The 24,505-nt window shown below is 38.7% G+C and overlaps 1 protein-coding gene and 1 non-coding gene across 4 annotated transcripts in view; both read right to left on the minus strand.

Moving 5' to 3' along the window:
• Nucleotides 1-846: 846 nt before the first annotated feature.
• The window catches only part of Rab3c (RAB3C, member RAS oncogene family), a 185,498-nt gene continuing 161,839 nt past the window's right edge, over nt 847-24,505 (minus strand). For all 3 annotated transcript variants that reach the window (XM_090331916.1, XM_090331915.1, XM_090331917.1), the window contains exons 4-5: nt 15,956-16,080; nt 847-3,777 (exon numbers count right to left, since the gene is read on the minus strand). In XM_090331916.1, coding sequence (XP_090188042.1) covers nt 3,590-3,777; nt 15,956-16,080 — 313 coding nt within the window. In that variant the 3' untranslated portion in view covers nt 847-3,589. The remainder of the gene's footprint in view (nt 3,778-15,955; nt 16,081-24,505) is intronic.
• On the minus strand, nt 10,791-10,924 carry LOC150064460 (small nucleolar RNA SNORA71). The gene has a single exon (XR_016535301.1). It is a non-coding gene; the product is annotated as a small nucleolar RNA SNORA71 (small nucleolar RNA).

Consider the following 24,505-nt stretch of genomic DNA (forward strand, 5'->3'; position numbering starts at 1 on the left):
GTGAAGATTGGTTGAAACTCCACCAATAATAGCTGCAAATAGGAGATAAATTGTGAAAAATAAGTCTCATATTCTATCCTTGATCCTGTCATTGTATGAAAAGCGTTCTTTAAAAAAACTGGAATGATTAAAAAAAAGTCAAAGTCAGGAAATAGAAAAGAGAAATGCAAAGAGTAAATTTAATTTGTCCCACTGGTTACATTATCTGTCCTTAATATATTAGTGTTTGTATGAGGTTTTGAAATAATTCATTTCTATTATTTAGAATGTTTGGAAAAAACACAACAGTTTTTCTCTCCACCCTCTCTGGTATGAAAAATCGATTCCATGGACCTTGTAACAAGATGTGAGTTGGAGTTGGCACATAGCAAACACTCACCTTTCCCTTGCACCGAGAAAGCACCATGGATGGAATTTTTTCCCTTCACTAAAAGATGTCAATGTCTGTGAGTAAATGCTTGTTGGGAGAGGCAGCACTAGGTGTGTGGCCTGGGGGTAAATATTTCAATTTACTAAAGGAAAATATTGTTTGACTGGGGTATCAAGCTTGTCTATAAAGTTTTAAAAATGCATTTGTTTATGAAATACCAATACCAATAAGTAGATATATTTTAGATAAGTCTGTCCCAGCCTGTGTTTGGCCCCTCACAAGGCATTCTATTTCTAGAATCTAGAGCCCTTTAGGTATAGGGTTTAGGTAAATACATTTTTTGTTCATATAGTTACTAATTTTATCTCTTACTAATATATTCCAATTAATTCCAGGGTATGAAACAAGATGTCTGTAACTTACTTTGGTCTAAAATTTACCGAAAACAGAGAATTCTAAAAAGCAAACTCTATCAGCAAAGACTTTATCATTCCTAGCAATCTATTTCAAGCACAGAGATAGTATTCATAGAGCTGAGCAGAACTGTAGAGATTGCATTTTCCAGGGAGTGAGTAGAGAGAAGCCGCAAGGGTCTAATAGCTCATGTGGCATCTTGACATAGCACACAGAGTGAGGATGTACATCAAGAAACAGAGTTCCAGGGATCTGTCATGGCAGACTATAACTGAGACAGGAACGATTCCTCAGACAGGCAAGCTAGCTCTGAAATAGCCCACACCAAAAATAACTGAATGAGCATTCCAACAGTACTATGAAGGTCATCAACAGACTAACTTTTTGGTCTAGAACAGTTTTCATTCATGACTTTAAAATAAGATTATATCACAGATTTTCACATGCAGCTGCTACCTCCACTTGGTATAGCTTGGTAGACTTAGGATACATTTTTAATAGAGTCCTACAAATGCCACACAGGTAACCAAAAGATTTTTTGGACAACTTCAACCATGCACTAAAATACATGTTGGACAAAGCACATCACAATGAACAACAGCACTCCAAACTTAAAGTCATTTCATGGAAGTTCAGATAATAGTAGGATGCATTTCACTTATAAAAGAGAACATCTTATACCTGAAAGTTTATTATTATTAGCACAGATGTAGCTAAAATGAGAAGATTGAACACTGGCTCCTGAAAAATGACACATGTGCAAAAGAAACAAAAAGTTTTAATTAATTTGGGAAAGAGAAAGTGAGTGAAATGGATGGTTTTAATAGAATGTGACAGTATTTTGTATACTTTGAGTAGTTCTTTTGTAGAATTTATATTTCACTTTCATCACCACCATGCTGTAACTTTCTGCTGCCACTGGAGGCATCATAGTAGTCCATTTTCAGATACTAATTTTAGTACTTACTTCTCAGGTAACTTCAAGTGACCCTAAGGAGGAGCTATAGCAACCCCTTACTTCTGTTTTATCTTCACCTCTCAATTTCCTTTCTGAGATTTGAAATTTGGATGTCCCATTAAGGTTTAACGAAACATGGGTATTTTCTTGTCTTAGTTAAGCTAAGGCTTGCCTAGCAATAGAAATTTACTACCAGTTATCTTGAATCTAAAACTAAGAGGGTGAGAAGTAACATGCACATACTTAAATGCTCCATACATTCCCTCTTACAATTAATCAATACAAGTTATCAGTAATGCATGTTCCCTGACTTGGAGAAATTTATTCTATAGATATTTTCAAATGTACATGTATTGTCATGACAATTGCTTGGCGAATTTAATGCACACTTAATACTTCCTTGAGAAGCTTCTCTCTAGTTTTGAAAAGAGTGGGGGGAAATCTATAATACAATTAAAAACAAAAAGGAAAGCCCGTTTTGGAAGGGAACTACCCTTTGCAATGTGCTTTCCTAAAATACTTGCTGTGAATAAAGATGGACTGTGACATAGACCCACGTTTCTCTCCAATGATTGGCATAGCTAGTGGAATTTATTGCTTGCTTTTTATTTATATGTCATCTTCAGGAAAGCTAGGGTAAAATCTGGATGTTCAAGTGTTACTTCCCTGTCTCCCAAATTACTGTGGATTCTACACGTGTCTGACCTCTCAGCCACAGAGACTGTCCTAAGCATGTGTAGAGGTGTAAAGGGGAATATGTTTTAGAACTGTAAATACTGAGGTTGCAAAATGTTAAATTTGCAAATGGTCTTTTCTCAGTTGGAGATACATTGAACTCATGTGTTTAAATAAGAAGAGGAATGTAGGGGAGGTTTGAGAAGAAGATAAAGGTTGAGAAAGCTAGTCTTCCTTCTATAGGAAGAAGAACCCTAATAAGAGTCCATGCAATCTCTATTCCCAGCTTTGATGAGAGTGATGGTGGTGATGGTGACAGTGGTGGAATATAAGTGTATTGTGGGGGACCAATCATTAAGGAAATAGGAGGTGCTCAGGCTGTGGAATTCTATAGCTACTCAAACCTTTCTTGGTTAATGCTTGTTGTGTAACCTGTACTTGGTAGATACCTCTCTGTGTGTTTAATACTCTAGAATATTCAGAGTTTGGATAGAAACAGTGGAAAGACAAGTCCTGGGGTAAGTGTATCTGCTATTTAAACATGTAAACTAAATTTAGTCATAATCAAGTTAATGACTTGGGAAACCTGTAAAGTCTTTATAAGCAATGCAACTTCTCTATAGTCAGTGTTCTCCTGTGTTATTATTAAGAGTGAATCTCAGATTTATTTCCTAATGCTAAACTTCCCAGACCTGTGAGTGTGTCCCTAATCAAGAGCAAAATGTGGAGATCGTTTTCAGCTGAATGCAACAAATTAAGCTTTGTGATATCTCTTCCTGCTCTCACATACAAGCAACTTCATGTAAATAGCATAATTTGAATCTGTGGCACAAAAGTTACTTGTAGTGGAATTATAGTTAAGTCCCAGCAGTAGCTTAACTGAGAAGAAATCTTTAAAAGAAAAAGAAAAGAGCCTCAAAGACAAATAAATAATACATCACATGCAAGTCCCAGATGTTTATAGATGAACAGTCCTTACAAATTTAAGATCACATATTTGCCAAGTATGAACACAGGAAATCTCCCACGATTTGAATGCATGTACAGGCCATTGACATTAAAGACTTCCTTCAAATAATTCTTAGGCAGTATAAGTGAAGGCTATAGGCCATTCATACATGGTGCTTCTTGGCGATCAGCGCTCCCCTGGAGCTGCCTGTGAGATGGGGCCATTAACAGCCGCAGTTGGGCTGCTGTGGGGGAGGGGTTTCCTTGAGTCTTGTGCTCTGCTTTGCGGCAGTGATGGCAGGGTCGGTCTCCAAACTCTCCGACATTTTATCACAGATGATATCCACAAGACGTTCGAATGTTTGCTTGACGTTAATGTTATCCTTGGCACTTGTTTCAAAAAACTCAAACCCTGGAAGAAACACACAGAAACACATGTAGGTCATGTCACAGTTCTAAGATCTCCTGAGAGTTGGTTGTCAAGACAAGAAAGTAGTTTGTGTCAGCAGTGGATGAAGGGATGGTTCTGGGTGAGAGGTGATGCTGGGCATGAGGTATCATTTGAGCAAATGCTACCATCACTGACCACGAACTAGAGTTAGTGAGTAGGACTGATCAGACACGTTTTGTCTCCACTGACATTTGATTCCAGCATAGCTCAGTTGATTTGAAAAAAAGAAATTTCCTTTGCAAGAGTTAGTAGCAATGGCAACATCTTCAACACCAATGTCTAACTTTTCTCTTTTTTTGGTGGGGGGTCATGGGCTTGAACTCGGCCTGGGCGCTGTCCCTGAGTTCAGCTCAGGGTTACTGCCCTACCCACCCCTGGGCCTGGGTGCTGTCTCTGAGCTCTTCAGCTCAAGGCTACCACTCTACCCTTGAGCCACAGCCTCACTTCTTGTTTTCTAGTGATTAACTGGAGATAAAAGTCTCTGGGCTTTGTATTGCCTAGACTGGCTTTGAACCTTGATCCTCAGATCTCAGCCTCCTAAGTACAGGTGTGAGCCACTGTGCCCGACTAACTTTCCTCTTTTTCTTCTACTCCTGCAACTGACAAGACATCAAGTGTACATTCTTCTGAGAAGGAAGTGACTAAGTTCCAAAATCATCCAGCGCTAATTTTTGCCCTGTGTGTCCTGATGTGTCTAAGGGAGGCTGTTTTTCTAATAGGACACAAGGTGGCACTAAAGATTCACAGGAGTTACTTTAAGCTTGCTTCACCCTCCTTTAGGAGATTTTTCAAGTGACAGATTAACAGCTTTCCAGGGCTTTGTAAACCACTGTGTCTATCCATTGTGTGCTGTTTTATTTCCAGAGCTGTGTTATCCATTGGCAGCAATGTTTTAAAACCAATAACTGGGAAAGGATACTTAGTACCTTACAAACAAACAGCAAAAATTGCAAGAAAGTACAACATGCAGAGACAATTTCACACTCTCCCTAATATATCAGGTAGAAGCAGCCTTGTATGCTGCTCCAGACACAATCTTATCACTCCATTGTTTGCATTCACATTCCACTGGCTGAGCTTCCCAGTCAGTTGCCATGACAACTTTCCCACTAGGCCAGCTAGAGATTGCTCTGGTCCAGTCAGGGGATGTTGATTTAGGATGTGTTGGGCTGAACACAGAATGGATTTTCTAATCCATTTGAATTTTCCATCCTATAAATCCTTCTGGTTACATCTGGTCTTATCTCAGAGGAGCCACATGGAATGATTAAATCAGCTGATTTCATCCCAGCTCCTCTGGGGCCAGAGGAAGAACAAACTAATACTGTGTCAAAAATCCCTCAGCCAACTAAGAAATGGTTGATTTCTGAAATAGTATTGAAATGCAGCAAACATAAATAATTCTCATGACTTATAAACCTCAAATTTGGTTATGATACTATTTAGAGCTTGAGTTTCACTAGCTACTGTACTGTTATAATCCACGTGAATAAATTGAGAGGGAAAATCACATTAGCAGAGCCAGCATACCTGGGTCTGTAACACAGAGGTAGACATTTCAAAACTGTCTGTGGGTCATTTTGTTATTATGACTCTCTAGACAAAATTTATGTTTCTGTAGTTCTCCTGCAGTCCTTATCTACAAAAGACACCATCTGGTGTTTACAAATATTTGTTTCTAGCATTTTTACAGACTATAGGGCTAGATCCTTCACCTTTCAACAAGTGGATCCAGACTTTGGGAGAAGAAGTTTGGGTTTATATCCAAACTTCAGATATTAGGATCTGCATTCTACTTGCTCTGATTCCACTCCTATTTCCCAGTGCTGATGTATGCCTGTAATGCTAGCAGTTATTCCTGAAACCAAGATAGGCTGATGTGGCATGATTCTGGCTAAAGCCAAAGCACAAGGCTCTACCTGAAAGCATCCAGAGCTTAGAGTATATATAGCTCAAGAATCAGAGTTGTTTGCCAAAGCGAGCTTGCAGCCCTGAATTTAAATCCAAAAACAGCAAAACATAGGTAGAATACAATATAGATTTTCTTCAATTTAAAAAATAAAAAGAGATCAACTTGATCTAATATTGTCAGTGAACCAAATAGCACAATCTTTCCCAGTACCTTAAACAGTTTTCTTGTGGCTTAATGTCATTAAGACAGCCATTTTGACAGTGGTTATCTCTATAAACAATAATAGTGTTAGATTTCTGAAGTTTGTTTGCTTCTTATTGACTAGTCATATAAGTTTATCACAAAACATATTCATAGTCAAAATAACATATTCAGAAATACCTTAAGATTAAAATGATCATTATTAAAGTTTTACTATGTAGTTATTTAAATTCAAAGCAAGTGAGAATATATAATGCAGTCCCTGATTCTCTCTCCAGGGTCTCCATTCATCTATCATCTATCAATGTCTGCATTCACACACTCATAGGAAGTCATTCGTCCCCCACACCTAACTGTGTTCATAGATGTTCAAAGCTCACAACCCAAGTTCTAACCACAAACCCAACTACTGTAGCCTTTACTATTATAATAATTCACTGGATTTTGTGGCTATTGCATCTTAGGTATTTTAGTCTCAACGATAGCAATATAAGCTTGATCCACGCATTCAGCCATCACAGCATCAATGGGAAGTCAATGTCAGTCATGCTGCTTCAGGAACCACATCTTACAAAGTGATCTTTGAAGGTCACTTCCAATTTACCAGATAGGAAAATGTGGCTCATCAAGATCACACAAGGTCACTCCGCAACCTGTCAAGCTTGAGAAAGAGGTCTGGATAAATAGGTCAACAATTTAGCTTCCAGGCTTAGATGCCTGTCTCTCAGACTACGTCATCTACTATTAATAATTTCAGCATGCACATGTCTTCATCAACTAATCAGTAAGCACTTTCAATAAACCTCAGAAACTCAGATCATCCTTCGTTGTTCCTTCCTATCAGAACCTTTCTAGCACCACCTTGCTGTAGAGGTGATAAGCATTGCCTTGAGACCAAAACATCTCTGTTTTAGGCATGATTCTGAAAGGATCACTTTGCCCTTTCCAAAAGTCATTACAGGCACACTCAGGCACTGCTTTATATAGGACCTCTTGGTTTTAGGACAAGAGTTTGGAGATATTTTATATGGAAAAATGCATGATCTATGTTGAGGAAAGAAAGGAAGAAGCCCAAAGCCAGCTTTGTTACCCGTGTGTGTGTGTGTGTGTGTGTGTGTGTGTGTGTGTGTGTGTGTGTGTGTGACCAAAGGAGGAGACAGAAAGAAAAACAGATTTCATTCAAGGCCCAAAGAGCGTGCTTCTCTATCCCAATCCCTTGATTGGAAGCCCAAATGCATGAGAATCACTCAAAACAATAGGAAGCTTCTAAATTTTATCTGAGACCACCTGAGCTAGAATCAAGGCAAGGGAATGGATCCTCAGATACACTTCATCAGGCTACATGGACTCATTATGCAGCTAAAAGATTAAGACTCACTCTTCTCAGTGCACTCATTTTTATAACTGCATGACAGACAAAAAGACACAACTGAAAGATTTGCAAAAGATACAACTAAGCCAAGTTGAGAGGAAGAAATTTTGATGCATGCTACCATATAAATTGTGAGGACATTATACTTAGGGAAATAGGATAGTCATAAAAAGAAAATGACTATGTGCAGATAAATTCACAGTAATAGAATATCAAATGGTAGAAGCCACAGGCTGAGGGGGGGGACTAGAGATGTTTAACAGGTACACAGTTTCAGTTATGCACAGAGAGAAGAATTCTAGAGACAGGTTGCACAGTGGTGTGCAGTTCTTAACACTACTGAGCTGTACAACTGAAAACAGTTAAGAAGGCAAATCTTATTTTCTGTACCATAATTTTAAAAGATTCAAATAATTTCTTGGCCTTCTGATTAAAATGAAGTGCAACAAAATGTTACTATCACTACATATTGCTGTAGGACATTTAAAATGATAGTGCCTCTTTGGAAAGCAGTCTGGAAGTTCCTTAAGTATTACCCAAGCAACTAACATATCAACTCTACTCCCAGATATAAATACAAGGAAAAGGGGCTGGGAGTTTGGCCTAGTGGTTAAAGTGCTTGTCTAGCATGCACGAAGACCCGGGTTCGATTCCTCGGTACCACATACATAGAAAAAAGCCGGAAGTGGTGCTGAGGCTCAAGTGGTAGAGCTCTAGCCTTGAGAAAGTCCAAGGACAGTGCTCAGGCCCTGAGCTCAAGCCCAGGACTGGCAAAAAAAATAAATAAATACAAGGAAAATAAGTACATATAACCACATAAAACTGTACTTATAAAATGTATATGGTAGTATTAGTCATATTAGACAAATTGTCCAAATACCCACTGATCGACGAATGGATACATAAAATGCACTATAGCCATGACAAATAAGGAACTACAAGTATATTCCGCAACATGGATGGACCTTAGAAAGAATATGCTAAATGAAAGAAGCCAGTCATAAAAGACTATACACTATATGAAATGTCCAATAAATGGATTATTTAGTCCAAGAACTATATTACTTTTGACCTAAGAGCAAGGTAGAGAATGAAGGGAAAGGGGGAGTGAGTGCTAAAGAACATAGGGTTCCTTTCTGGAGTGATGAAAACATTCCAAAAAATGAAAACAAAACTACAGAATCCTCTATTAGAAAGTCCCTCCCCACCCCAACACAAACCTTTCATATGGGTGTTTACGTCTAGTCCTCTTTGCTGTGGTCTCAGTGGAGATGAAATAGCAGCTGATAACCTGGAAGGGCAAGTCTACTGTGAACAGGGAGTGGAAGAGCCCTGCGCTGCAGCGCTGGTGGCATGGGCCAGGCTTCTGGGCACTGGTGTCTACACTTGGCTCCTTGAACATGTTTTAGGCAAAGGAAGATTTGGAGAAGTCTGGCACCACTGGAGACTGATCCCCAAAGGACAGCAAGTAGGGCCTTTAGGCCAATAGCATACTGATCAATGCAGTGGCAGGCTCCAGGATGTGACTCTGATGTTTGAAGAGCATTGAAATGTCACAGCATCCCACAGAGACCCCTTTCCACTTGAGACTGCAGTGTGTCAGTGGTGATAACAATTCCAGTAATGAACACCAAATGGCCCCTTTTCAGGCCCTTTCTCCAGTGCATGCATTCACACTGTCTAATAGGTGACACTAAAATCATCCCCACACATGAATACCTACACCACATTGTGAAATGCTGCCCACTTTATTTTTTCTTTCTGTATGAAAATAATAGTGTGGTAAATAATCTTAATTCCTAATTGTTAAAGGTCTATGTTCTGAGGCATGTATTTCCAGATTCTTAAATATCCTCTTCTATTTCCCGACTTAAGGGCCTGTTCTGACTTAGTTTTTCCTGTTTGTGGAAGTGGGTGATCTGAGCTGTAAGGAAAGGTCATTGTGCTGCTGGGTGGGTGACATTTGGGCCAGAAGGGCCAGGGAAGGATTGCTGAGCAGCATGAAAAACTGTTGTATAGCTTGTGCCATGCTGGGCCCAGCCTGCCGTCAGACTTCAGGAAGAGAAGGAGTGGGTAAAGATTGACCCACTTGCTTGCAGAAGGGCCAAAGGAAACAGGCTGAAGCTGCAGAGAAGCGAGATCAGGGACTCAGCCCAAGGCTGGTGTTGCTATTGGAAAAAAAAAGTCAAGTACTTTAGGTCCCAAGTCCAGGCATGACCAGGTGGTAGGACTGTGAAACTATGCAAGGGTCATTCTGTGGCTTTGGCAACACTGGTCCATAGAGATGTTTTCCCTCTACCTGTCTAGGCATCAGCTTAACCTACTTCATATCCTTCAAAAGCTCAGGGACAGCACTGCAGAAGAAGGAGCTGAGCTGGCAGAAGTCAAGGCTGTATAAGCTATGACTCTTCATTCTCATCTGAACAGAATCCAAGTTCCCAAAGCTTGACATTCAGTTCATCTTTGTCGACTTTCCCAGGTCAATCTACTCCCACACCTATACTCACACCCAACCCTCCCCTTGCACCACGCTCATTCCTTGCCTGAGTGGAGGTCAATTAGCATACCTATTTTCTCCTCCTTTCCAAGTCAACCTATTCTTCTAGCTGGTTTGCTGCCTTTTACACCTGGCCCCCAGACTATAGGAAATTTAATTTGGGGCCAACCTTCAAAGAATGAGGCTTTCCCCATACATGTTCAGATTTCTGTGTATCTTTAAACCTTAGAATATTCAATTGAATGAGCCTTTGAAAGGCATGTCTTGACATTTGCAGCTGGCATACCACAGGTTTTCTCTCCAACTAACCAATGTCTCCATCTCTCCTATTATCTCTCTTATAGAAAACCCATGTATCAATGATCATTTCTCTCTCTCTTTTTTTTTCAAGGGGAAAAAGAAATTTCTTAAAGTCCTTCCAGGCCTGGGCAGAAGGACATGGGTCTGGTCCTCTTTAGCCCTCACAGGCACTGTGGTCAGTCTAGCAGGCTTGGGTGTCCACATCTGGGCTTCTTGTGCAAAGCTGTTTCATATGGTGACCCCTCTCTGCACTCTGCGGCCTGGTGTCTACAGTCACTGCCAAGAGCATCTCAATGAGAATATCACCACACACTGGTTCTTGAACCTTCCTGAGAGTCTGATTCTGAGGGGTCAGCTCCCTTGACAGTCTCCGGATCTCAGTGTGAGACCTCTAGGCCCACAGCCAGCCTGGTGCCCTGCTGCTGAAGGACATGTCCCATAAAACTTCTATGCCAGCAAATCCACCTGGAACAGAGTGTGCACTTGGCACAGGGCTGGCAGGTTATAAGCATTCCAGATGCGGGCTGTGAGGACCAGCACTCCAGTCACACCATTTATTCAAGAGGAAGTACTGCATGGCTTGGGGACCACACAAGAACTCTGCAAAACCAGACCCTGCTTCCACTTCCCTCCCATAAGCCTTATTGCAGGGTCCTGAGAGGCAGCAGGACTGGTAAGAAGGGAGGGTGACATGTAGGAAAGCGCCAGGATTTGGAAGGGATGGTGGGGACCCTCCAAACATGGGGACAAGGCCTTCAGTAGTTCCTCTCCCTGCACTATCAATGACCATGGCACAGACAGCCCACCAGCACTTTCGAATACAGGAGTGATCATTTCTCTTTACACTTCAATTTGAGATGTGTCTTAGCGCCCACAAATATGTTAACAGTAGGAATAAGGAAACTTAGAAAAGGACTCATTTTAAGAGTTTATGTGTAAATAGGTGCCCAGTCTTCTTTCTCTCTCTCTCTCTCTCTCTCTCTCTCTCTCTCTCTCTCTCTCTCTCTCTCTCTCTCTCTCTCTCTCTCTCTTTCTTTCTTTCTTTCTTTCTTTCTTTCTGTCTGCCTTTCTAACAGTTTGATTTCTTAAATCCTTGTAGCATTTCAACACTCCAATAGATATTCAATGGATCATTTCCAGCCCTATGAATTATCAACAAAACATTAGATCCTTTTATTTTTGCACAATTTTTAATTTGTATGGAATTTAAAATTTTAGGTAATTTTTTAATTTTTTAGCTTGTATAGAAATTTAAATTTATATGCAATAATACTTGCAATTAGAAAGTTATTTTTACTGTGAAGATGCATTTGAAATAGGGCAAATAATTCAACACATTTTTAAAGTAGAAGGGCCCAAACAATTGTAAGGATGGGGAATCTTAAATATAACTAATATGTACTGAGTGCTAGTTTTTGCAAATTATTGCACTGAGCTATCTGAATTTGTTTCCAAGTTCTGGAACCCGCTATGTGAAGTAGCACCTGTAAATATTCATTTTACCTTTGAGAATTGTAGTTGAATCACACTGCAGAAACCCAGGGCAAGAACTAAAGTATGATTATAAAATAAGTCGTTTCCTGTTCTTCATGTACGAAATGAGAGTTAAGACTCAAAATGACAGCTGTATCCTTGGAATATACATGATCTTCTGGCTGCCCACAACCACTTGGCAATTCTGGGTCACCAAGATTGCTAGGACTTATTATTCTAAAACATGAAGATGTCTCTGGGTCTTTCTAAATAATAGGCTTCCTTGGTCCCTTCACTTGATAGAGCTTGAATCTGGAAAGAAAACTAGCTGTCCAGAAACTGCTGGTTTATTCAATGAATTCTCAAACAGAAGACAACATGAAGATAAAGCTTGGTCTTTAAATGTCTTCACTAGAGTGGTCTGACCATTAGAAAAACAATGCCTAACCTCTGTGTGGATGCAACAGAATTTTATTTTATTTTAATTTTATTTTTTTATTGCCAGAATAATGTATTGAGTTACATAATGCATTACAGTTACATTCGTCAGGTAGTAGGTACATTACTTTTCACACAATGATACCCATTCTCACCGTTTTATCCCCATTTGCAAGAGTATTTTAGAGAGTGCAATTTTACTGGTAATTAAAACATAAAGCACTGAACTTCAAATTTGGATTCTGTATGTTTTTCAAACAAATCATCTCTCTTGATATTTGTAGAGGGATGTAGAGTCATGAGGAAAATAAACCATACCAAAGGAGGTAAATAACTCTCCAAGAAGGCACATGTATTGGTTGCTATAACAACTTATGGGTTTATTGAATAGGGGGCAGCAAAGAAAAATCATTTTGAAATCTTTGGAAGAAGTTATAGAGAAACATAAAACATGTCTACCTCACAATTTTGGAAAGTAGGATTCTCTCTCTGCATGAATTTCCATCACTCTAACATCCCCTAACATGACCTGGTCTCACCTCACAAGTAGTTTACTGCAAGACAAAATCAAAATGAAGCCTATCATTTGGCTCTTTTGTACCAATGATACAGAGTGATTTTTCAATCATATAGTTTAAGACTTGTTAAAAATAGATCCTGTAATCTGGATAGAGTTTCTTTCTCCATATACCTGGCTAGGCAGGAAAGTACACAGAGAGGGAAGAGATAGTTGAGAAGGCACTGTCTTATCTTCCTAGGGAACAGAGCAAGCTGCCAAGGCTTTCTGACTTTCTGAAATGGCAAGGCTAGCCATGAGTGTGTGACATTTTCGTTGGTGGCATTCAGAACGCTTGGTGGAAGTCTTCTTGTCATTAGTGATAGCCTTCCGTGAATGCACTAATCTCATGAAGAGACAATGGAACTATCTAAATGGACTGTGTTGACAGTGGATAAGACACAAACACTGGGTGTGCTTCTTTGCCAATCCATGCTTCAATCCACAGAACAAAATCCAGATGACCTCTTTCCTGGTGCTCTCATGACTAGAATCAAACTTTGAAATTGAGAAAATCATTGCACAGCAGAGGAAGAACAAAGAGAGAAGGAGAGTAGAGTAACTCTTGTCTCTAGTTTTGTGAAACTTCTGGTAGTTGAATGAATATCTAACAGCAGATCCTGGCCCAAAAGACTGAAACTTTGGACTCTTGTCTGTTAAGAATTATTCTACACGTTCTCTGTTCTGAGAAAAAATATGTCCAAACAAACAAAAAAAGGAATTCCAACTCTCTAATCGTTAGTATTATGATTGTTTCCCAAATCAACTCACTTGCATAATTGCACATTATTGCTAACTTTGCTACTCAGTTTTTAAAAATAAATTTAGTCCTTTTACTGTTTATGTTCTACTATATCCTTTATTCTAATCCCTCTTCTCCTCTTTGTACTTATTACATTTTTTTTTGCCAGACACAGGGCTTGAACTCAGGGCCTGGGCACTGTCCCTGGACACTTTTTGCTCAAGGCTAGTGCTTTACCACTGGAGCCACAACTCCACTTTTGGCTTTTTCTGAGTATGTGGTACTGAGGAAATGAATGCAGGGCTTCCTGCAAGCTAGGCAAGCACTATACCACTAGGCTATGCTCCCGGTCCCTGTAGTTATTACATTTTATGGTCCTTTTGAGATCTTTTAAGCTCCATCTTCCATTTAATCTCATCTCATTTCCATTTCCCTCTACCCCTCACTTCTTCAAAGGGATATGGTACATTTTTACCTCTGCAGCCATCTTCTCCACATTGCTCCTTACCGTCTTCCTACCCCCTTCCCTAAGAATAACCCCTCCTGGCAGTATTTTCTCTCTCCCTCAGTCTGCCTGCCCTCGTGGACCTCCAGATCAAGACCTCAATCAACTAGTTTGTTGTTAGTATTGTCATATGGCTTCTGCTTTCTTGTATGTATTTCTTGTCTCCAGATTTCATTGTCATAGACTTAACTCCAGAGATTAAGGATCACAATTTTCATGATTCTGACACAATAGAGGGTTATTTAATAGATGTTGCATAAAAATGTCTCAGATTAATGGATTAAAGACCTTGAGGTAAAAGCAAATACACTGAAAACTTTACAAGAAAGAATAGGAGATATACTAGGTCTCTTTGGCACAGGTCGAAATAAGGACCAAGAAACACAACAAATCAGAGAAAGTCTGGATAAGTGGGACTGCATTAAAATGCAGAGGTTCTGTATGGCAAAAGACATCACTAACAAACTAACTAGAAAGCCTACAGAGTGGGAGAAGATCTTCACCAACCATACAACAGACAAAGGCCTCATATCTAAAATATATCAACAGCTCAAAATATTGAATCAGTCCCAAACTAATCTCCAAAGAAACAACCATCCCATTAAAAGATGGGCCAAAGACTTAAAGAGAGTCTTCTCTGAAGAAGAAACAAAAATGGCCTATAGACACATGAAGAAATACTCAACATCTCTGGTCATAAAAGAAATGCAAATCAAAACAACTCTAAGATTCCACCTCACTCTGGTTAGAATGACCATGATCAAGAAAACTAATAACAACAAATGCTGGAGGGGATGTGGCCAGGAGGGATCACTACCACACTGTTGGTGGGAATGCAAACTCATTCAACCACTATGGAAAGCAGTATGGCAGTTCCCCAAAAGACTAAACATAGAGCTCCCCTATGACCCAGCAATTCTATTACTTGGCATTTACCCAATCGTCCAGAAAAAAGGACATACTAAATCCACTTGCACAACTTTGTTCATTGCAGCACTATTTACCATAGCAAAGATATGGAACCAACCCAGATGCCCTTCAGTTGATGAGTGGATCAACAAGATGTATTTATACAGAGTGGAATTCTACGCAGCTGTCAGAAAGAATGACATCACCCCATTTGTAAGGAAATGGAATGACTTAGAAAAAATCATATTAAGTGATGTAAGCCAGACTCAATGAGTGATTGTTGTCCTTAATGTACTGTAATCTCTCATCTCTTTTGCTGTCCCTTGGTTATCTCATATTGTTATAGTATTTCACCTCGTTTTCTGATATATTGGATATATGATATTTGGTTATTTAAAATAAGATAGGGAAGGAGGGAAATCAAGATGAGGGGTGGGGGTGGGGGAGGGAAATGGGGACGAAGACATGAGAAAGGGTATCAATGTATGTGAAGTAATGCACCCTCTATCTGGTGAATATAATGTAACCCTTCTATTAATCACAATAAAAATGTATGGAAGAAAAAAATGTCTTGGGTTTACCTGTCACCAATCCCTTCTTTACACTTGAAACTTTCCCCTACTCACTTCAGCCTTTTTCTTTTTAGATACAATGTTTTTTGCTTGGAATGCCTTGGTATTTCTAAATTTATCCTACATGACCTCATTTTATGTTGCCAACGTAGGCTTGGTTAAGCAGATATAGGGTATGAATAAGGAGATAAGGAAATTGAACCTTCCAAATATTTGTCATAGTAACATAGCCCATCAATGACATTGGAAGAATCTAAGATTGAACCTGTTCTGTGCCATTACCTTTTCCAACAGGAACCTGGGATCAAAATAACCATACAATACAGTGCTTATCTTGTGCAAAATGTGCATGGAAAAAAAAAGAAACAGTGAGAAAAGCAAACCTGAGCTTCTTCTAGAATAAGGATTTGGATACCTTGTCCTAAGATCAAACCTTAGTGCACAATTTCTACCTCTGAGATCCTGCTTGAATTCTTGATAACACAGGAAATGAAAAGAAATGCATTGACCACTTAGGGAGCGGTGCTGGTTTTCAGTGTATACAAACACACACACACACACACACACACACACACACACACACACACACACACATTTCCCAGAGCTGGGACTTTGTTCAGTGTTACAAATAATTATGAGACAGTTCCTCGTTCGTTTCTTACCAAGTTGTTCTCCTAAATGCTGGCCTCTTTCAGTTGAGATGACCCGCTCATCTTCCATGTCACATTTGTTCCCAACCAGGATAACCTGGGCATTATCCCAAGAGTATGTTTTGATTTGTGTTGACCTAAAAGGAAAATACCAAGCACAAAATTATCAGAGGAAAACAGAACACCAATATACCCTATGAATGATGATAACAGCAAAAAGTGAAGTCCGGATGCCTGACATTTAGAATTAATTAGTTCAGTACATTTCTACCCTTTAGATTCTCAGAAAGGATTATAAGTCAGAAATTAGAACAACGTGCTGATGTATAGTTTAGTATATGCTTGGCATATGCAAAGCACTGGGTTCAATCCCCAGCTTTAAGAAAAAAGGCAAATGGTGTTCTTTAAAGAATTATTTTGTGTTGGGTGAGGCTAGTACTATTTTCCTTCTCTTCTTTGTTCTCATAATACCTTCAGTATTATGAGAACATAATACCTTACTCATTATAACTACAGTGCTACATCGGCTAATCACCTTGATTTGCAAAAAGTGCTTTGAGTTTTTGTTTCATGTCTTAAGAAATCTTCCACTTCTTAGCAAACTTAAATGGTTACTTACCCAATTTACAGACAGTCTATTTCTAGATCTTTATTTCATTTACAAGATCTACTTGCAAATGAAAACAAAAAATTACTTTCTCTTTCCATAATAACATAAGAAATTTGGGTTTAGGACTCTGGGATAATGAAAAAGGAACCCTAGAAACTAGCATTCATCTTATATCTTTTAACAGAAAAAATCCTTAAATAACTAATATGAAAAATAGGATGGGCTGATATTTGAAGTTATTAAAAACAGGGCATCTGGAATTTAGAATTTAGCTTCTAGTATGGACCATTACACAAATAGCCAACTTTTACTTTTTTTTTTGCCCTTGGACTTTCTCAAGGCTAGAGCTCTACCACTTGAGCCACAGCATCACTTCTGGCTCTTTCTGTGTAAGTGGTACAGAGGACTTGAACCTGGGTCTTCATGCATGTTAGGCAAGCACTCTACCACTAGGCCAAACTCCAGGCCCCAACTTTTACTTTTGAAACTGACATAATACTTACCATTTGTAGATATTGTTCTAAGTGTTTTATGGGTGTCACCCTGTGTGTGTCACAGTGAACCAATTCTTAGAATAATTCATTGTGTCACACTAATACAATCCTTAGAATAACTCAAGGGGACCATACTTGTTCCCTCTTCACAGTTAAGGAAAATGAGGCACAGAGAAATTCATCCAAGATCATACTGCTAGTAAAGCGGAACCATATCTATGCTTCTCTGGCCTGTGCTTTTAAATACATTAGTACTTCCAGACTGAGAGTGTGAGAAGTAAGATTGTAAGGCATTACCATCTAGAGAGGAAGTCATGCTCTTTAATCTTTCCTTCTATTCTTTGAGAATAACAGTCTCAGGAGAGATGGGAGAGACATGCTTCGTGGGTGTCGAGGAGAGAGATGCTAGGATGTTGGAAAGCTAAACAAATGATTAAAGTGCGAAGGAATAGATTTGTAAAGTGTCAAAAAAGAAGAGCCTGGAGATGATTTTCCTAACAATTGACAAGTCCTTCAGGACTATTCAGTAGAAAATAAAGATGAGCTGCTCTCCACTGGAAGACAGAGTGAAAGGCAAATCTCTTTCAACTGTAGCAGGAGAGCTTTCAATGAGATATGCTCACTCTTTCACCCTCCTGAGAAGAAAGGTTTTATCTCAGAATCCCCCTGAACAAAGTTTCCAAGTGAGATGAATATAATCTCAATTCCACCTGGATATCCTAGAGGCACAGCATGTTTTATTATATAGTGAGAGATAAAAGCTTTCTAATTCTAAAACTTGATATGTTCGTTTGGCAGCAGTGGGATTTGGCATGCATCCATGGACTAGATAAACAAGGACAAATAACACAAAATAGACATTCCCTAAAATTACCATAGATTTACAAAACATCATTATATTGAAACCTTAAAGACCCACTGGAGACTAGTTTCCTTTTCAATGGAATAGGAATTGGGGCATTTATGTTGAGGTGATGGCATTTGCCATCAGAGTTGGCTGATTTATGACTAATAACGGGGTTGTAAGTGTTCTCTATATGGCTTTGGCCCCTTTTGCTTTGGACTTCCCCAGGCTATTCTCCATCAGCAGAGGAGGGAAGGTTTGGACACAGCAAGAGCTGGTAGTCAGATGCTGTAAGTGATAAGGTTAACACCTTACAATGATCAAGAATGAAACAAAAGAGCAAAGAAAACTCTGTCATAATACTACTGTTCAACATACTTATTAGTCACTTCAGCTTTTGGGTGCCTTAAAAGTTCCCTCATGTATTTTGAAGAATTTATTGATTTTTTTTCAGTTTAGTTTCTTTGGTTATTTCATGATGCTTACTTTATGTCTTTTTCAATAATATACTTAGTATACTTTCTCAACTTGTGAGTCTCATACAGTGCTACCTTATTCTTTCCAAGAAAATAAGTAGGTATAGTCATTTCTATACAATGGATATTCTTATCAGTAATCCATCACTTAAAATATCAATTTCATATTCATTTTTGCATACTTGAAACCTTTCTGCTCATATATCTACTATTGTATCTTCCAATTGAGGTACCCATAATAAAAGCTAGTTTTCCTTCCCCTGGCCAAACATTGCAATGTTTGGTATTTCTGCATAGTGAGGACAGTAAGCTATTACTGATAAAACAATATTGATAATACAAGAGGGAAAACTGTGCATCTTAGATTCATATATACTTAGTATTTCTCTTCTTATGAAGACTTTGATTGAAACAGGAATTCAGGTAATTCCCTTAAGCCAGGAAAGAAGATGTAGAAGAAGATATATGACTATATGCAGGTTTAATCTACATTGTACTATGGATTTAGCTTAGCAGAATGATCCTGAAAATAATCTGATTCTCATTCCTTCCAATCTAGGAGCATAACAATGTATTCAGCCAGTTTCAGAGAAAGCTATAATATCACATGTTACTATCTTCACTTCTATTAAAATGAGGCTGGTATATTATTTACTTACTCCTGTTGTAGGACAAATATGTTTTAGAATGGACCAGACTACATTTTTTGAATTTGCACACATTTCCTCATGAATAGAACACATTATTAATCCTAGCTTGAGGAAACAGCTGTTTCATTTCTCAAATACAATTCAACTCATCTTTTAAAATATCTATAAAATAATCTAAATGACAATTGGATTTTTTGAATTAAAAAGTTGTAAATTTGTTTTCAGGTTCTATCTCCAAGCTAAGGTTGTAGATAATTATTTTTTCAGTGGGTAATGGATGGTAGGATGGAAGTCAGGGCCTTGTGCATACCAAGAACCTGTTCTACCACTAGCTGATACCAACTGTCCTGACAGAAGTACATTTTTTTTTTGTTTCTTGCCAGTCCTGGGCTTTAGTTCAGGGCCTGAGCACGCTCCTTGGACTTTCTCAAGGTTAGAGCTCTACCACTTGAGCCTCAGCACCACTTCCAGCTTTTTTCTATGCATGTGGTACCAAGGAATCAAACCCGGGTCCTTGTGTGTGCTAGGCAAGCACTCTACCACTAGGCCAAACTCCCGGCCCAGAAGTACATTTTTAATAGCGAGTAAATATCTTCTGGTATATTTACAAGGACTATGGTATGTGTTTGCTGAGTAAGTCTCTCTTTTATTCAGCATCTTTATGTAATTACTTTCTTCTTTCTTTTTGTTTTTGGCTGTGTCTTGTAACATTTCTTACTTGGAGAATGAATTTCCAATCAACTAATTAGAGGGAGTATAATTCCTTCTTACACATTTAAAGAGAGTAGCTGTCAACAAATAATGTATGTGTGAAAAGATGATTTATTTCTGAATCACAGCAAAAGATCCCTTGAGATTTACTGTTCATCTCCACAAGATTAATGGAATCAGAAACCATAAGGCGGTCACCATGGTTACTCAGTAAATTGCAGTTCCCTCAGACCTTACCAGTACCAGAAAATAGCTACTAAAATACCCATCATTTACCTGACATTTAACTAAAACAAAAGTACCCCCAAACATCCTTAGTATGATAATCTCACAATAGATAGAAGGAAAGAATAATTGCCATCATTTCAGTATCTGATTATGTACAAAAGCAGGGTTTCAAAAAAGATGGGATGACGAAATAAGTTTTGGTATTTTATAAAAGTGTGTACATAAATATCTGAATTCTACATAGAATAAAATAATTGAAGTCTGGTGAGCTGTAAGGAAATCAAATTCCTCTATCTTTTCCTTTTCTCTTAGTGTAGGTATGTAAGTCACTTCCTACAAGCCCATCCTCTTCTCATGGAGAATAATAGACCCTTGTTTGCCACCATGTTCTAAAATAATTACTACAAGATGGACTGACTTTTTCCACACATTCTGATTTCCACCCACTACGGGTGGTTTCAGTTTGGTGAGGCTTAAGGTTAACAAAAATGTTAAAACCTACCTTGAGAAAAAAACAAAAAGAAACCAACACCTTTGGATTATAAATACAGAATGAGGTAGAGGGTATGTTACTGGTGATCCCTCTCTGTTAACCAGGCCCAATCACTTCTGTGCTTTCCGGCTGACTTCCACTGCTTCCCAGCTTTCTCCAAAGACATGTAAGGGTTCTTTACCAATCAGAGATAGTCCAGAAGCAACCAAGAAATAACACATCCAGGAACAAACTTCACTCATGAAAGGCCAGGAGGTAAGGCAAGAATAACTTTATGGCCAGTAATGTATTTAACTAGAGACTACTGTCCCTTTCCCAGGTGTTGGATTCTTCTGATAAGACGAATTTGAAAGGCCAGAGCCATCTACTCTCTGTCCAGAGGACACCTGCCTTTGTAATTTTTCTAAGAAATATTTTTAAAATCACATTTTTATTGATCATCAATAGAATAATTCTCTCTTCTGTCTCTCTCCCACCACATACAGATGCGCACAGATAACCTTTAAAATGACAGTGGTTTTCCAATTAACAGGGCAAAGAGATTTTGTCCTTGCTGAGAACTCTAGCCCCAGGAAAGCAAAAAATATGAAAAGGCCAAGCCTGACAGTTGCCATTTGCCCTTGGCTGTAGAGAGCAATTGATATTCAGCCCTTGTGCTCTCATATCTAATAATGCAACCTGCAGTAGGTCCTGCTGAAGGCTGCTCACAGAAATCATAGCAGTTTGGCTACAACACTTTATCACACAGATAGAAGCGGTCATTGAACCTCAGGTGCAGCTCCAATACTCAAAGTACGGGTCAGCTTTAATCTGAACATGATTAGAAAGATCATATTCACACTGTATGCTTTGGGTAAAGACAAGGCCATCGACAGGGCTGTTTTTATGGGGGAAATTGAAGAAATCCACTATCAAAATAAGTAAGCAAGAAAATGACAAGTGATATGAGAAATGTATCGAGTAAAATAGAACATGTATATTTGCAGTTATCAGCATCCATTCTTTTATTTATTTATTTATTTTATTTTATTTTTGCCAGTCCTGGGCTTGAGCTCAGGGCCTGAGCATTGTCCTTGGACTTTCTCAAGGCTAGAGCTCTACCACTTGAGCCTCAGCACCACTTCCGGCTTTTTCTATATATGTGGTACCAAGGAATCGAACCCAGGTCTTCGTGCATGCTAGGCAAGCACTTTAACCACTAGGCCAAACTCCCGGCCCCATTCTTTTATTTTTTAAAAAAATTTATTATAAAGGTAATATATAGAGGGGTTACAGTTATATAAGTAAGGTAATGAGTATAAAGTGTGAAACAATGAAACAATGATACTCACTAGGCACTGTTGGAAAGGAACTTTAAAATTTGGAGGGGAGTGGGAAAAAATGAGGGAGGGGATAACACTGTTCAAAAAGAAATGTATGTATTACCTTACTTATGTAACAGTGGCTCCCATTCTTGATATATATGCCCTTCTCTTACTTCAGAGTATTGTGCAGTATTACCATGTTTCTCGAATGAATCATGTTATCCAGTAATGATCAGACTTCAAATTAAAACAAAGCAAAACCCTCCTCCCAAACCTAGAGGTATTTCTAAGGAAAGACAGTGGGGGAGGAAAATAAGGATGAGGGAGAAAGAAAGACGGAAAGAGGAAGAGAGGAAAGGACCAATAGAAATGCTCAGCTTTCTTCCTAGTATTTTTTGCATATCAATCTATTTGCTCTTGAGTTTGTTTCTTGAATTCCTGTGCTATACTGTATATGTATGGCAAGACCTAGCCCTGCTAGACTGCATTTCCAGCTGTTTCCAATAGGAGGCACTAGCAATGGGAGGAGGGGAAAAGCTGAATGTTTCTCCTTGCTGAGGTTCCTGCTGGCTTTCTTAGAAGATGAAGATGCTCTTACATCCCAGGTTTAATTAAGTAGCTGTAGTTTGTGGACTCCATGTATATCACAAAAATGTTAATTACTTTTTGCTCAAAACTATGATGGGGCTTCAACTGTCACAGCCCATTTAAAATGGAAGATCAATAAACAATACAGTAGGTATAAACTAGAAGTTCTCCCCTCATAATTTGCAATTAGTATACTACTATTTAGCTAAACAAGATCTAGATCCATTTTAAACATGAAAATTATTATTAAGCATGTCTTCGACAGCTTAGATTATTCTAACAAAATATTATAGATCAAGAGCTTAAACAGCAAGAACTGATTATTCTCAGTTTGGAATCTGTGAAGTTTAAAATCAAAGCACCTAGAGGTTCAGCTCTGGGTGATGGTTCTTAGTTTGCACAGGTAGGCCCTTCGTGGATCCTCACATGGCCTAGATCTCTCTGTCTCTGCCTCTTTTTTTTTTTTGCCAGTCCTGGGCTTGAGCTCAGGGCCTGAGTACTGTCCTTGGACTCTCTCAAGGCTAGCACTCTATCACTTCAGCCTCAGCACCACTTCCGGCTTTTTGCTATGTATGTGGGGTACGGAGGAATCGAACCCGGGTCTTTGTGCATGCTAGGCAAGTACTCTACCAGTAGACCAAACTCCCAGCCCCTCTGCCTCTCTTTTATTTCTCCTAATTAGGACAAGAACCTCACAGTGGTAGGGAGTCTATTCATATAATCTCATTGGAACCTAATTACCTTCAAAAGGCACTAAAGCCACAAATCATACTGGGAATTAGGTATTCACCATATGGATTTGGGTAACTATCTTCATTCACATTCAAATTTAATGTTCAGTTAGGGACAACTATGAAGTGAATTTTTTTCCTCACATTGTTATTTTCCTACCAGTTGCTAACTTTGAAATATACTCTGATTCAAGGTAATATTTTTCTCACTTTCTAGTTTGTATTTACATTATTATTTTATTTTCCTGGGAAATAAAAGAGCTCTCAAAACCAGAAACCTATTTTTCTTTCATCAAATGTCTGCTTCTAAGGAGTCTTCAGGCACAAATTCTTCAATGCTATGTTGAAGCCAAAAGGAGCTTTACAGAAACAGCCATGGTTCTGCAGGGATGTCCTTCTATTGTTACTTGAGAAGAAACAAATTTTGATCAAGAGCAAATATGTCAACTTAAAACAGGGTATTTATGTCTTTTACTATTCTATTTATACACATACTGAATATATGTTCCCTGGGTATGTCAAATAATTGGACTTTGCTGGGCTCCTGCTGTCATTCCTAACAGTAGTCTTTCTGTGGCTAGAGAAGCTGACAACATTCTCATATTAAAGATAGTGCATAAAAGGAAGAAAAGCGCCATGACAACCATATTTGGCACATGGAATTAGGGTTACTGAGATGTTTGCTGTGCAGATGGAAAATTTCTGAATCTCATTGGTGAAATGCTAAGAGAACAGGGGAGACAATTATGTTGATAATACTGGGGGAAGCCATGTCTTTCTCTGGTGTTAGGCTAGACATGTTTATTTATATCATTACAGTCCAAATAGAAGCATCTTCTAGGGAACAAATAAGACGATCTTCTGTGTAACGATGTAATCAACACAAAGCTTTTTCAGATGGTTAGGTTTAAGGCTGTATCAACTAACTACAAAGTGAACATCAGCGCCTCTCTTTAAACTATTTGTATCATCTATCTTATTATAAATTACTTAATTGCATTATAAGTCAAAGAAACTAGAATTGGAAAGAAGTCTTGGGAAACTTTATCTTTCTACCCGACAGCATATAAGCCTGGTGCCAGTGGCTCAGGCCCATAAACCTAGCTACACAGAATGCTCAGACCTACAGATCAAAGCCCCAGCTTGGGCTGAAAAATCCCCAGAGGACTCTGATCTTCAATTAACCGCAGAAAACTGGAAGAGGTGCTGTGGCTAAAAATGGTGAAGTGCTAGCCTTAAGCAAAAGAGCTCAGGGATAGCGCCCAGGCCCTGACCAACAGAAAAAAAAAGAATATATGCCCTGTAAGTTTATTTACCAGATTAACCTAAACAATAATGTGTGTGTGTGTGTGTGTGTGTGTGTGTGTGTGTGTGTAATACTTCAGTAATTTTATTGGATATGTTACTTTATTTCCTGAGACATATATTTATTT

Source organism: Megascapheus bottae, chromosome 4 (assembly GCF_031878675.1).
Source record: "Megascapheus bottae isolate mThoBot1 chromosome 4, mThoBot2.hap1, whole genome shotgun sequence".
NCBI classification, from domain to species: domain Eukaryota; kingdom Metazoa; phylum Chordata; class Mammalia; order Rodentia; family Geomyidae; genus Megascapheus; species Megascapheus bottae.